This window comes from Mauremys mutica, chromosome 4, assembly GCF_020497125.1.
Source record: "Mauremys mutica isolate MM-2020 ecotype Southern chromosome 4, ASM2049712v1, whole genome shotgun sequence".
NCBI classification, from domain to species: Eukaryota; Metazoa; Chordata; order Testudines; family Geoemydidae; genus Mauremys; species Mauremys mutica.
The window spans coordinates 162566538-162578009 of record NC_059075.1 but is presented as its reverse complement, the minus strand read 5'-3'; the positions used below and the strand labels follow the sequence as shown (position 1 = coordinate 162578009).

Genomic DNA, 11472 nt, shown 5'->3' with positions numbered 1-11472 from the left:
TGTCCCCATTCCTTTGTTGAGACAGGCCTGTTTGCCAACCTCAGGTTAGAGCACGTGTTAACACCATAAAGGGGAGTATTATCATTTCACGTACATTATTGTCACACACATTTTATCAGGGCAATACTGACCGTCAAATTATACATTTACAAATAATACCTTGCAAGTTTGTACAAAGATTATTACAACAGTGGGTACGGTGTGAACACAAGGGTACATTCTGTCACAATCCCCTACCTTCCCCCTCTCGGTCCTTTGTTCACGAGGTGGGGACTTTTCTCAGCTTCCCTGAAATACATAAACCATGGGAACTTGCATTGTCGCTCTGGCCTCCTTTCCCCGGAGGCCCCTCCACCTCTGCCCAGAGCAAAATCCCAATCAACTGTGCCCTGCAGCTGCAGGGATGTCACCGCCTCTGGGTTCCAGGACTGGCAGACTCTGTTAATGGTTCATTCGCTCGTGTATAAGAGGCTGGAGCAGCCCCTGAAGGAGAGAGAGGCAGGAAACTCACAGCTCCACAGACACCCAGGAACTGCTCCTTCCCCTGGCACGGAGTCACCCCAGGTGAGTGGGACCGTAGCCCTGTACGGGCAGCCCTGGCATCACATGGCCTTAGAACAGCCTTCTTATTGTGCGGTCTCTGGTGAGCACGGGGGCTGCGCACAGACTGGTGAGCTATGATAGTGTCTCTGGTGAGCACAGGCGCCGTGCACAGACTGCTGAGTTATTGTAGGGTCTCTGGGAGCGCAGGGGCTGCGCACACACTGGTTAGGTAGTATAAGGTCTCTGGTGAACACACGGGGGGCTGTGCATAGACTGTTAAGTTATTGTAGGGTCTCTGGTAAGCACAGGTGCTGCGCACAGACCGGTTAGGTTAGGTAGTATAAGGTCTCTGGTGAACACACGGGGCTCTGCACAGACTGGTGAGCTGTTGTGGGGTCTACACAGTGTTTGCTATTTTGGCAGGGCTGGGAGCTGGCAGCTGGTCTCTGGGGTTGGGAGGAGACAGTCAGAGGGAACTGATGGGTTTCCTGTCCCACAGGTGTCCCTCGCACTGTCCTGCCGGAAGCTGTGAAGGCCCATCCCGGCCAGCGATGCTGATCCTGAGCTGTCCCTCCAAGCTGCGGCTGCTGGAGGGGATGCTACGGCGGGGCCTGCCTGACACGCTGCCGGTGACCAGGACTCGCCCGACCCACAGGGCCGAACCCTCCCACCCTCAGGCTGGGCAGAGAGCAGGGGAAAGTCCCTCGGAGTCCCCTGGGTGATGGGGCACAGATTGGGCTGGGGTGCAATCCCCTGGGTCGGGGGTACATGGAGGGCTGGCCCCTCCACCTGGTCAGGGGGTAGCAGTTTGGGGGGCAGACCCTTTCTCCAGGTCGGGGGGCAGCAGTTCAGGGGCCGGGCAGGCTCTCATAGATCCACAGGGGATGTGCTGTACCCCAGCCTGTCACTAGGCCCCTGGGAGCGACCCCTGGAGTGGGCCGGGGCCCGAGGCTGCACACAGCTCACAGGGGCAGGCCCGTGACCGCCACCACTGGGCCTTTGACACCAGCCCTCCCATCTCTCTCCGTGGCTCCCTGCAGCGAATGCAGCCGAGCCAGACGCCCGCGGGAGGCTTGGACCGGGCCCCTGCGGTGGGTGTTGGCAGAGACCCCGGCAGCCTTTGCAAAACACAGGAGCGGTTCATCAGTCTCCTGGCTACAGACTCCTCAGGTTAGCACAGGGAATCAAAGGTTAAGCCACAGCCCAGCCTGGGCAAGCCTGGGCAATGAGCCAGCCAAGACGTTATGGGCCCCATGGCTGGCTCTGGCTCTGTCCCGTTGTTCTTAGGCCAAGGTGATAGCTGCTGAGACCCCGCAAAATCCGGCTCTTAGCCCCGTATTCTGACCCCTCGCGGCCACTGTTCTTCAGCTGGGGGCCTCTCGGCTGCAGAACTGTGAGGGGGGAATCTCGCTCGCTCGGTGTGAACGTCCGTCCCAGCCACTGGGGTTCCATGGTCTCTCCAGACCCTCCTGGCGCGTGTGTAGTTTATTCCCTTGGTTAATGATGCTGGTCTCCAGCCAGGCTGTTACATGAGTCACAACCCGTCCCTCCCCTTCACACGCTGCACAGAGCAGTACAGGACGCAGAGAGAAAATGAGGCACACATGGGACTCAGAAAGATACTACAGAAAGCTTCTACTTTGTCACACAGGCCCCCTGCCCTGGGTTAGGGGTAGCAGCAGGAGGGCAGGCCCCTCCCCCAGGGTAGAGGTAGCGGGGGGGCCTCCCCCTGGGCCACCTCCTCACTCGCCCCCTGCCTCCGAAAGTCCATACCCAGCACCAATGCCTGCTGCTCACCCAGCGTAGCCGCCAGGACCTGCCCATCCAATCAGAGCACAAGCGGGCTCTGTGCCAGCCAATCTCAGTCTGGGCAGGTTTTGCGTAAGCCAGTGAACATGTGGGCGGCTCCATGGCAACCAATCACAGTGTAGGACAGCTGGGTGCCTGCCAATCATGGCTCTGACCACCACCACCTCCCACCCCCCAGTTCTGAAATTCCTCCTGGTCCTCACCATGGCTCTGACTCCTCCCTCCTCCCCCAGCTACACCCTTGATAAAATGGGCATTTTTGTAATATTTGTATGAACCCTATGTGTGCCTCAGTTTCCCCTGGCTACCCAGTGGGGGAAGGAGATTGATTTTGCTCGCACTGCTAAGCGACACAGGCAGTTTGCTTTCAGTTAGTGCCAGGGGTGGGATACTGAATGTGCCAGTAGCAAAGCACAGTCCGTCAAAGGAAACAGCAAGAAAATGGTGTATAACCACCACCCTACGATCCACATCACAAACCTGTGCATGGAGAAAGGGCGAAGCGTTGGGAAGTTCAACAGGATGCAGCTGATTGCAGGCTGGAGAAGGGTGACAGGACTCAGCGGCAGGTTCCAGACCCAGATGGGGTTTGATGAGGGTCCGAGAGTGACAGAAGCAGCAGCAGGGTTTCCTCACAACCTGGTTCCCCTCCAATGGATTTGAAGCGGTAGGAGTTAGCGTGGAAAGCAAAGGCGCTAGCAGACTGTGAGAGGGAACCAGCTGGCTGTGAGAAGCAGCAAAAACGTGAAGAAATGCAGCAAAAGCTTGATCTGGAGATGTGGAGGGGCGAGAGAACCCATCAAGTGGTATGTGGGTAAATTGCCCAGGGATGCTGGATTCCGCAGGGAGCTGGATACCAAATTATCCGTTTAAGGAGGAGGAGGGGCTGTAGACACCAACATAGGCGGCAGGTTCGTATAATTTTTGGTGGGGCCCAAAATGGTGGTCACCCCCCCCCCCCGCTCTCACCCTGTAAGCTGATATAAAATGAAGCTACAATGCGTCAGCACCACAAGATAACAAGGGTCAATTAAAAGTGGAAAGTCAGAAGCAGCACTTGCCTGCTTCAATATACGGTATTAAATTTTGTTGCACCTGTTGTGACAAAGTGGGAATGTTCTTAATGTTTTCTCTGAATACTGAGTGGGTGCCTCAGTTTCCCCTGCAAAGTGCCAACTGACGGTGTTGGGGACAAAGAGATCAGGTGGCCTCCTTGTCCGGAAGAGACACAAAGGCCAGATGAAGGAGTGTCAGTTTGGAGCTGGCTGGGGAAATCGGGAGAGGCCCAGAACTTGGGTCTGGGCTCCCCACCCCCCAAGATGGACCTGACTGAGGGGTCCTGTTTTCTGTACCTACAAGCTCTGTTTTAGACTGTATCCCTGTCATCTAATAAACCTTCTGTTTTACTGTCTGGCAGAGAGTCACATCTGACTGCGGAGTTGGGGTGCAGGGACCTCTGGTTGCCCCAGGACCTGCCTGGGCACACTCGCTGCGGAAAGTGCATGGTGTGGAAGGGCATGCTGAATGCGCCGAGGTCAGACCCAGGAAGGTGTAAGCTTCTTGCTCTGGAGACAGTATGCTCAGAGAGGAGGCTCCCCCAGAGTCCTGACTGGCTTTGTATGGAGTTGTTCCAAAGCATCCCAGCATCCCCTTCCACACCATGCGCTTCCCGGAAGTCTGCACAGGCACTGACACTCCCTCCTCTGGCCTTTGTCTCTTTTCCAGGCATTAGGAGGCCACCTGATCTCTTTGTTCTCCAACACCTTCAGTTGGCACCTTGCAGGGGGGTGGCCCAGGCCATCAGTTGCCTGGAAGCAGGGTGTCAGCCATTCTCTGTGCAGACGGCATCACACTGGCCCTCTAGGGCTTTACAACAATCACACCCCCTTATCTCACCATCTAGAGCCTTAAGAAATGCATTGGGGAAACTGAGGCACACAGACAGTATTCAGAGAAAACACCTGTATACGACCAGTTACATACTTTGAAGGATGTAAAATAATCAAATATTGTGCTAAATACAATGATACTCCAAACTGACCACCAAATTTAAGTTGCATGTTTTTCCCCTCAGGTGAGGGTTCTGGGGTGGGGCTGGGGATGAGGGGTTCACAGTGCAGGAGCGTGCTCGGTGCTGGGGGTGCAGGCTTTGGGGTGAGGCAGGGCTGAGGATGAGGAACTTGGGGTGCAGACAGGCTGCCCCAGGGCTAGGGCCAGACAGGACTCCCCATCACCACCACTGGCAGCAGCAAGCTCCAGGGGAGGGACCCCTCCTCTGCCCCCCTACCCCCCACAGCACACTCACTCTGCACCACAGTCACTGCACATGCTCCTAGGGCCCCTCAGGTCCAGAAAGCTCACTCCCCTCCCCTATGATGGGTGCTGGGGGGGGTTGCCATCACAGGTGGACTTCCATGCTGCCCCTCACCATAACTTCACTGTGGATGGGTGATGGGGCTGCCCCTTGCCCAGCATGGGGCAGAAGTGGGGTAGGCAGGGTGGTGGCTGGCTATGGGGTGGGGGAGCAGGGTGTCATAAAATTCATCCAAGCCCCAGCTGCTCAGGTCTAGGAAGCCTCCTTCTCCCATCCCTCCTGTGGCGGGTGGGTTGGTGGGTGCTGGGGGAGGGGGCATTGCCTTCACATGTGGCTTCCTGCCTCCCCTGTGCAGCCTGCTGCGCCTCACTGGGGGTAGGAGTGGGGGCTGGAGCTGGGGCTGGGGCTGGGGGGGAATCATAGGGTCAAACACTCATGGAAACCCCAGCAGCTGCTAAGGTGAGTGATGTCCCTCTCCTGGCCGGAAGTCCTGTTCCCGTCTCCTCCAGGTAGGGGCAGGGGAGGGGAGAAGAGGCCCCCTCCACTCCCCTCCCCCTCTACAGCAGCAGTTAGTTAGCATTGTTCTTATGCTAATGCTGCAGCTGTAGCCTTAGGCTACGGCAGCAAAAGCAAGGGAGAGAGACACTCGCTGTGCGCTCTCTTTACATTCAGGCAGGGAAGCTTGGGGGGGGGACCTAGCTCCAAATATTGGTGGAGCAGAGCCCCTGATTATGAATATTCCTGGGGCTTTAGCCCCAAGAGCCCATATAAGTTGGCGCCCATGGCAAGGGGTAGGATTAAGTTTACTCTCAGGGCAGGCTAAGAGACATGGGGTGGGTGTCATCTCCCTGTGACGGTGGAATAAAGGGTCCTTAAGGAACTTCTTGTAATCAGCCCAGATCCCCAAGGGGGCCAGAGAGACAAGGCAAGTGCTGCCGACTCCTGGATTTCCTGCCTCTCAGCTGGGAGGTTGAGCAGAGACCCCAGCTCGAGAGCACAGGACTAGGAGGTGCTGGACAAAGATGGAGGCTCTCACCTGGAGCTGGCCAAGGAGGTTAGAGAGAGACAGAGACAGCCTGGAAAGGGGCTTTCACTCCAGCTTGGTTGGGCCCCGGCTGACCGCAATGGACACTGCTTTACCCCCAGTTCTCTCTGCTGACCTAAGGCCGCTCCGTGACTCATAAACTGGCCTGGCTTGACAATGCTGCCGGGTGTCACTGCAAACCCAGGCTGGGGTGTGGGAGCCCCCGAAGAGCGGCCAGGTCTCTCCAGGGGTCTGGCTCAGTGGGAGTCACCGGGCAGAGCTCACGGGGTGGAGCAGGAGGGCTGGAGCCCAGAGGCTCCATCTCAGAGGCCCTGGCCTGCTCTGCAGAAAGAGTGGGGCCCCCTGGGCGGCTGGCACTTTGAGGGCTCCTCCAAGGGGCAGCGTAAAAGCTGGGGCCCAGCACCGATCCTGGGGAACCGGGACATCCCCAGACTCTGACCCCTGTGTCTTGGCAGGTCTACGGCACGGTGATGCATGTGAACCGCGGGAACCCGGCTGGCCAGGAGGTGCTGGTGGATTCATGGCCAGAGTTCAAAATGGTCCTCACCCGGCCACGCAGAGAAGTGAGGCCTTTGCTGGGCCCCTGCCATCTGTCCCACTGCCCTCCCCCACCTGACACCATCACTGCCCCGCTCCCCTCCCCCGCCTGACACCATCACTGCCCCGCTGCCCTCCCCGACTTCCTTGCCCCTTTCCCTGCTTGGTGTCATCTCTATCCCTCCCGCTCCTGGCTGCCCCACCTCCCCATAGCCTGTCTCCCCTTTCTGCTGCCCATTCTGCCCTAAGCCCCCTGGCTCTGTTCACAGGGCCCCTTCCCCCCCACCTCAATTTCTTACTTAGGGCCGGAGGCAGAGGCTGCGCTCACCCCCAGGCAGTGTCCCCCCTGCAGGTGGCGCGGGACCCAAGTGATTATTTCACCAATTTGTACACGGCTTTTTACCGGGACGAGGGCGCCTGCCGGGCCCTGCTGGGGAACAGCCGCACCGTGGACTGGGGCCAGGCCTTCCAGATACTGGGTGAGCCCCTCCAGCCCTGCTCCATCCAGCACCTGCCACATGGGGGGCAGGACCGCTCCCCTCCCCCACAGGCCAATAGCCCTGAGGAGCTGGCCCAGACCCCTCTCCCCACATGGGCCAACAGCCCTAAGGGGTCCACCTGAGTCCCTGCCCATCCCCCACAGGCCAATAGCCCCGAGGAGCTCGCCTGGGCCCCTTCTCCATCCAGACCCCGAATCCTGAATGAGCCAAGCTTGGGAACCCCCGGTTGGGTCATGCCGGCTCTCAGTGGCCCTTGGCCCCTCCCTGCTGCTCTCCCCCACCAAGCTGGGCCCCCCACATCCATGGGCACCTTTCGGGGGCCCCTGCTGACAGCGCACGGCTGTCCCTGCAGGGCTGCAGGACGGGGTACATGAGAAGATCAGGGACATCGCCAGGGCCAGGGGGCTTGAGATGGAGACGCATCCGCACCGGCTACTACTGCACCCAGACCCACCTGCCATTTCCCAGTACCGGTAGGTGCCCCCAGATATGGGGTGTGTGAGAGAATGGGGCAATGCACACAACCAGCCTGTGCTAGATGGAGGGGGGAGCGGGGATGGGGGAAGGGAAAGACCCTGGGGTGCCAGGCCAGAGGCCTCCATTGCGCCCCAGATCTGGTGTCAATGAGTTCCCCAGGCTAATGGTGCTGGCAGAGTGAGGCCATCACCACAGCCCCACAGAGCCCCAGGCCTTGGGCACATGATGCCAAGGATTTCCCATCCTGCTCCGGGGCAGGGCTGAGTCAGCCCTAGAGCTTCGCCGAGGGCAGGGGCAGCCCAGCCTGGCCAAGGAACCTCCTTGGCCCCAGGATGGGGAGAGCACGGGGAGGGGCAGCCTGTAACCTTCCGTATCCTGGGACGGGCAGCCAGGGGTCCTTGACCCCAGAGCCGTCCCCTCTGAGGGGAGGGGGCTCCAAGCACAGAGCCCCCCGGTCCCTCCTTCCCTGTCAGCGGGTAGGTCCCCGGGCAGGGGGTTGGCTGCCCACTGAGCCCTGGTGCTTTCATGTCAGGAGCTGAGCTTAGCCACGGCCCATCGGCAGCGATGGATCTGCTGGGGCTGGACTGGGCCCTGTCAGACAGCCCCTGTGCTGACGCTGCGGGAGTGTGTCAATCCCCTCCCCCCGCGGGGGTCACTTTCCCCCCATGTGCCGCCTCCTGGCTCGATCCCCTCCCCCCAGGGCTCCCGCTTCTCCCCCACCCCGGGTCTATCGCCCCTCAGCCTCACACCCCTTCTCTATGGTCCAAATCAGTCCCCCTCCAGCCTCCCTCCCCTCCATGGGGGTACTGGGGGGAGTGTTATGGGGGCTAGAGCCACCCCAGAATTTGCCATAGCCTCCCCTCCCAGTGGAAAGGCCAAACGTTACGCAGCAGGAGGGGTGGCAATGCCATACCACGCCCCCCGTAGCTCTCGGCTGCTGCTGGCGGCGGCGCTGCCTTCAGAGCTGGGTGGCACACCCCTCCCCCACAGGATACTTTCCATGCCCCCCACACCTCCCAGTTTCAGATTTGGCAGCCCTCCCACTGCCAATTTTCTGTCCAGCCCATCTCAGCCCCACAACCGGGAAGAGGATGGCGCTGCCGGACCCTGCTCCCCTCCTATGCCATCCCACTGCCCTGTCTTGCAGGCCTGAGAAGGGGCTCAGGCTGGCCCCCGTGTCCCCCGCCCACGCCATGCTGCTCAACGACACCTGGACGTTTGGGGGGAACAGCTGGAGCCTGCGCTACCTGAGCCACCTGATCCGCCACTTCCCCAGTGCCTGCCTGCTGGACCCTGAGGGGACCCCCATCTCCTGGTGCCTCACCGACCCGCTGGCTGCCCTGACACACGGTTACACCCTCCCGGAGCATCGTGGCCAGTGCCACTTCGGATCCGTGGTGGGGACGCTGGCAGCACAGTTGCATGCCCGCAGCTTCCCTGTTCACACCCGGGTGCTGCCCCACAACGAGCCTTCACTGCACACCCTGCAACGCCTCGGCTTCCGCATCCTGCCTGGGGTGTTCTACCTGCTGGTGGTGAGGCCTGGGTTCGCCCAGTCCCAGCCAGCCAGTGCCCTGGACTCGGCCCAGGACCCTGCGCCCAGCTCTGGGGAACGGCAACACGCCCAACAGCACTTAGCACAGGGGGAGGGGAGCGGAGGAGAAGAGGACACGGCCTAGGGCCCTGCACCCAGCTCTGGGGGACAGCCACGCTCTGCCAGCACATAGCCCTGGGGGAGGGGAGGAGATGGGGACACAGCCCAGCCATGCCCAGGGACCTCCTGCTCTGCTACCCCCCATGAAGGGGACACACTGACCAGGCACCAGGGGAGCTCAGCTGTCAGCCCTTGGGAAGCCGGGGCCTGGTGGAGGAGACTCTCTCATGCTCCATTATCCCCTGCAGCAGGGCAGAGGCTCAGTAGGGGGCGCTCTCCCCTGGCAGTCAGGGCTGGCCCCAAAGAGACCAGGGTGAGGGCTCAGCAGGGGGTCTCTCTCGCTCCCTTCCCCAGGCAGTTTGTTGCTCGGCTGGGCCTGTGGTGGTGGTGTGGGGGGGGTCCCCGTTCCAGGTGCTGCGCCTGGTCTTGCCAGAGCTTTGGTGCAAGCTCCCTTGGGCTCCGAGCACATGTCCCAGCTGTGGCCCACCCCTGACCTCCCCTGTGGTGATAGGGGGCAGGTGCTGGCCTTGCACGGCTGCTCCAGGGCCAGCAGCCAGCTGGAAAGCCAGGCCAGGGCTTGTGTTTATGCTGGTGCACTACAGGGGGGAGGGAAGCAGTCACAGGACCCCCCCCCCCCGTAGAGCCCTGCTGGGCCCAAACCCCGATAGTGTAGACGTACCAAAAGAGAATTTTCTGTAATAGTTTTGATGCCGGTGTGCCTCAGTTTCCTTCTGTACTTTGCATCTCTGCCCAGTGGGTGCCAAAGGGTTAAAAAGCTGCTCCTGGGGCAGAGCAGGGACAGGAGGGGGGTGTCACATGGCTGGGGGGCAGGACCTGGGCGTTCAGGATCAAAACCAGACCAACGGAGGCTCCACAAAGAAGAAGAGTTGGGTTTTGGTGGGACTCAGGAGCTCCCAGCTGGGACTGAAAGAGTTGGAGACAGGATCCAGTTTTGGCTCTTTAGCAGCTCGGCTGGGTGGGGCCCTGGCCTGTGTCTTCACCTTCACTTCTCTCTGCTGCCCCAGGGACCACCCAGGCTGGGTTCCCCGGGACCAATAAACCGTGTGCTGTGTGGAAAAGGCTTTGAGATGTCACTGCAAACACTGGCTGGGGGACACTGGTCCCCACAGAGCAGCCAGGTCTCGCCAGGCGTCTGGCTCAGTGCGACATGCCGGGCAGAGCTCGTGGGGTGAAGCAGGAGGGCCGGAGCCATGTGCTCGGCCCTGGAGTAAGACAAGGCAAAAGCAGCTCAAGCTCCCACCCGGTGACCTGGGACAATTACACACCACCTCCCTGGGCGCCTCTAGGAGGCAACACTTCCCCTCTCGCAAGCACAGAGTCTGAGTGTAGCCAAATCCTTTTAATAAAGGAGTGAAACATTGTGGCATTATGTTGAGGAAGCATCACAAACAGGATTCATAACACAAACTATAACACAAAACATTGCGGCATTATGTTGGGGAAACACCACAAACAGGATTCATAACACAAACCATGAGCAAAAGATGCATCCCTAAGTAATTCTGGCAGTGTCCTTTTCCCCGCAGGGTCTTAAGTCCAGCAATGCAACAGTCACCCCATCCACAGTTTCTGACCTTGGTCAGTGCAGCCCCCAAAGTTCAGAAGTGCATCTGCAGAGTTTACCTCCCAGCCTGGGTGGAAGTGGTGGGGAGATGCGGGGGGCAGCTTACATGCTCCACTGCTCGGGTCGACGGCCGATTACCACGCCTCTCCATGGGGTTCTGCTACAGTCTTCACCACCAGCTGCTCCTCTCCACCAGCCGTCCTGCTGGCAGCTCCTCTCCGCCAGCCACCCTGCTAGCCCCTCACCAATATATCTTCACTTAACACAGTGCTCAGTGATTTCAGCTCTTTAGTAACTTTAGCGCTTTAGTGATTTCAACTGTTAGTAGGCGAAGCCCCAGTGCCACCACACTCAGAACAACTTGCCCAAAGTAGACCTAATGCTTAGACCAAGGAACCAGTGACCTCCAATCTACAGCACGTAACAGGACTCCTAATGGAGTCAAAATTAGCTCTGTCATTACACAACAGAGAAAAAAGAGTGAAAATGGTGTTCAGAGTCCTTAAGAGGAGACACATACTATCAGACAAACAGGCCTACCACACCCCTCTCTTCATTCACTGCTGTTTGGAACCCATGTCCCCTGCCTAGCGAGCGCTACTTAGTTGAGTGCGAGTCCCTCCGTCATAAAATGCCAAGTAAAGTTCTATTGTCCTTGATTCCATAATCAGGATAACAACCCTTTATTACTCCTGCACCAATAACAAAGAGACTGGGGATCCCACAGCAGCTAAAGTGGCCATTTGGGCCAGCAGTTCCTTCATGCTAGGCAGGGTGGGTGTGCCCATAAAACGAGATCAGCCCCTGAAGTCCTTTTCCACACTCACCACCAGATGTCAGGGGAGAGCTCATTCTGACTCTGCTTACATCTAGAAATCACCACTCTCCCATCATTCAGTGCATCTGGCCCAGCCTCTGGCCCGGCCCCGGGCCCCTCGCCCAGCTCCGGCCTCAGCGGAACCGCGTCTCCTCCCACACGTACAGCTTCCCCGCAGGCACCTTCCGGAA

The 11472-nt window shown here is 59.3% G+C and overlaps 1 protein-coding gene across 4 annotated transcripts; it reads left to right on the top strand.

The window, feature by feature from the left end:
- The first annotated feature begins 497 nt into the window (after positions 1–497).
- On the top strand, positions 498–9958 carry LOC123368864 (glycine N-acyltransferase-like protein 3). Of its 4 annotated transcripts, XM_045014045.1 has the most exons (6): positions 498–564; positions 1043–1172; positions 6167–6274; positions 6601–6727; positions 7101–7221; positions 8373–9958. In XM_045014045.1, exons 2-6 carry the CDS (start codon positions 1095–1097, stop codon positions 8902–8904), a joined length of 966 nt encoding a protein of 321 aa, XP_044869980.1. In that variant the 5' UTR covers positions 498–564; positions 1043–1094; the 3' UTR covers positions 8905–9958. The 4 variants fall into 4 exon arrangements, with proteins under 4 accessions (XP_044869980.1, XP_044869983.1, XP_044869981.1 ...); XM_045014048.1 differs by lacking the exon at positions 498–564 and having other exon boundaries at positions 1139–1172; positions 6587–6727; XM_045014046.1 differs by lacking the exons at positions 498–564; positions 1043–1172 and adding an exon at positions 5348–5720.
- Positions 9959–11472: the final 1514 nt, after the last annotated feature.

Bases quoted from the DNA above. Each gene is read 5' to 3' on its own strand.
- LOC123368864 (XM_045014045.1), top strand. From the start codon at position 1,095: ATGCTGATCCTGAGCTGTCCCTCCAAGCTGCGGCTGCTGGAGGGGATG. The intron at 1,173-6,166 runs GTGACCAGGACT...GTGTCTTGGCAG, and splicing joins GCCTGCCTGACACGCTGCCG to GTCTACGGCACGGTGATGCA. The intron at 6,728-7,100 runs GTGAGCCCCTCC...CTGTCCCTGCAG, and splicing joins CCAGGCCTTCCAGATACTGG to GGCTGCAGGACGGGGTACAT.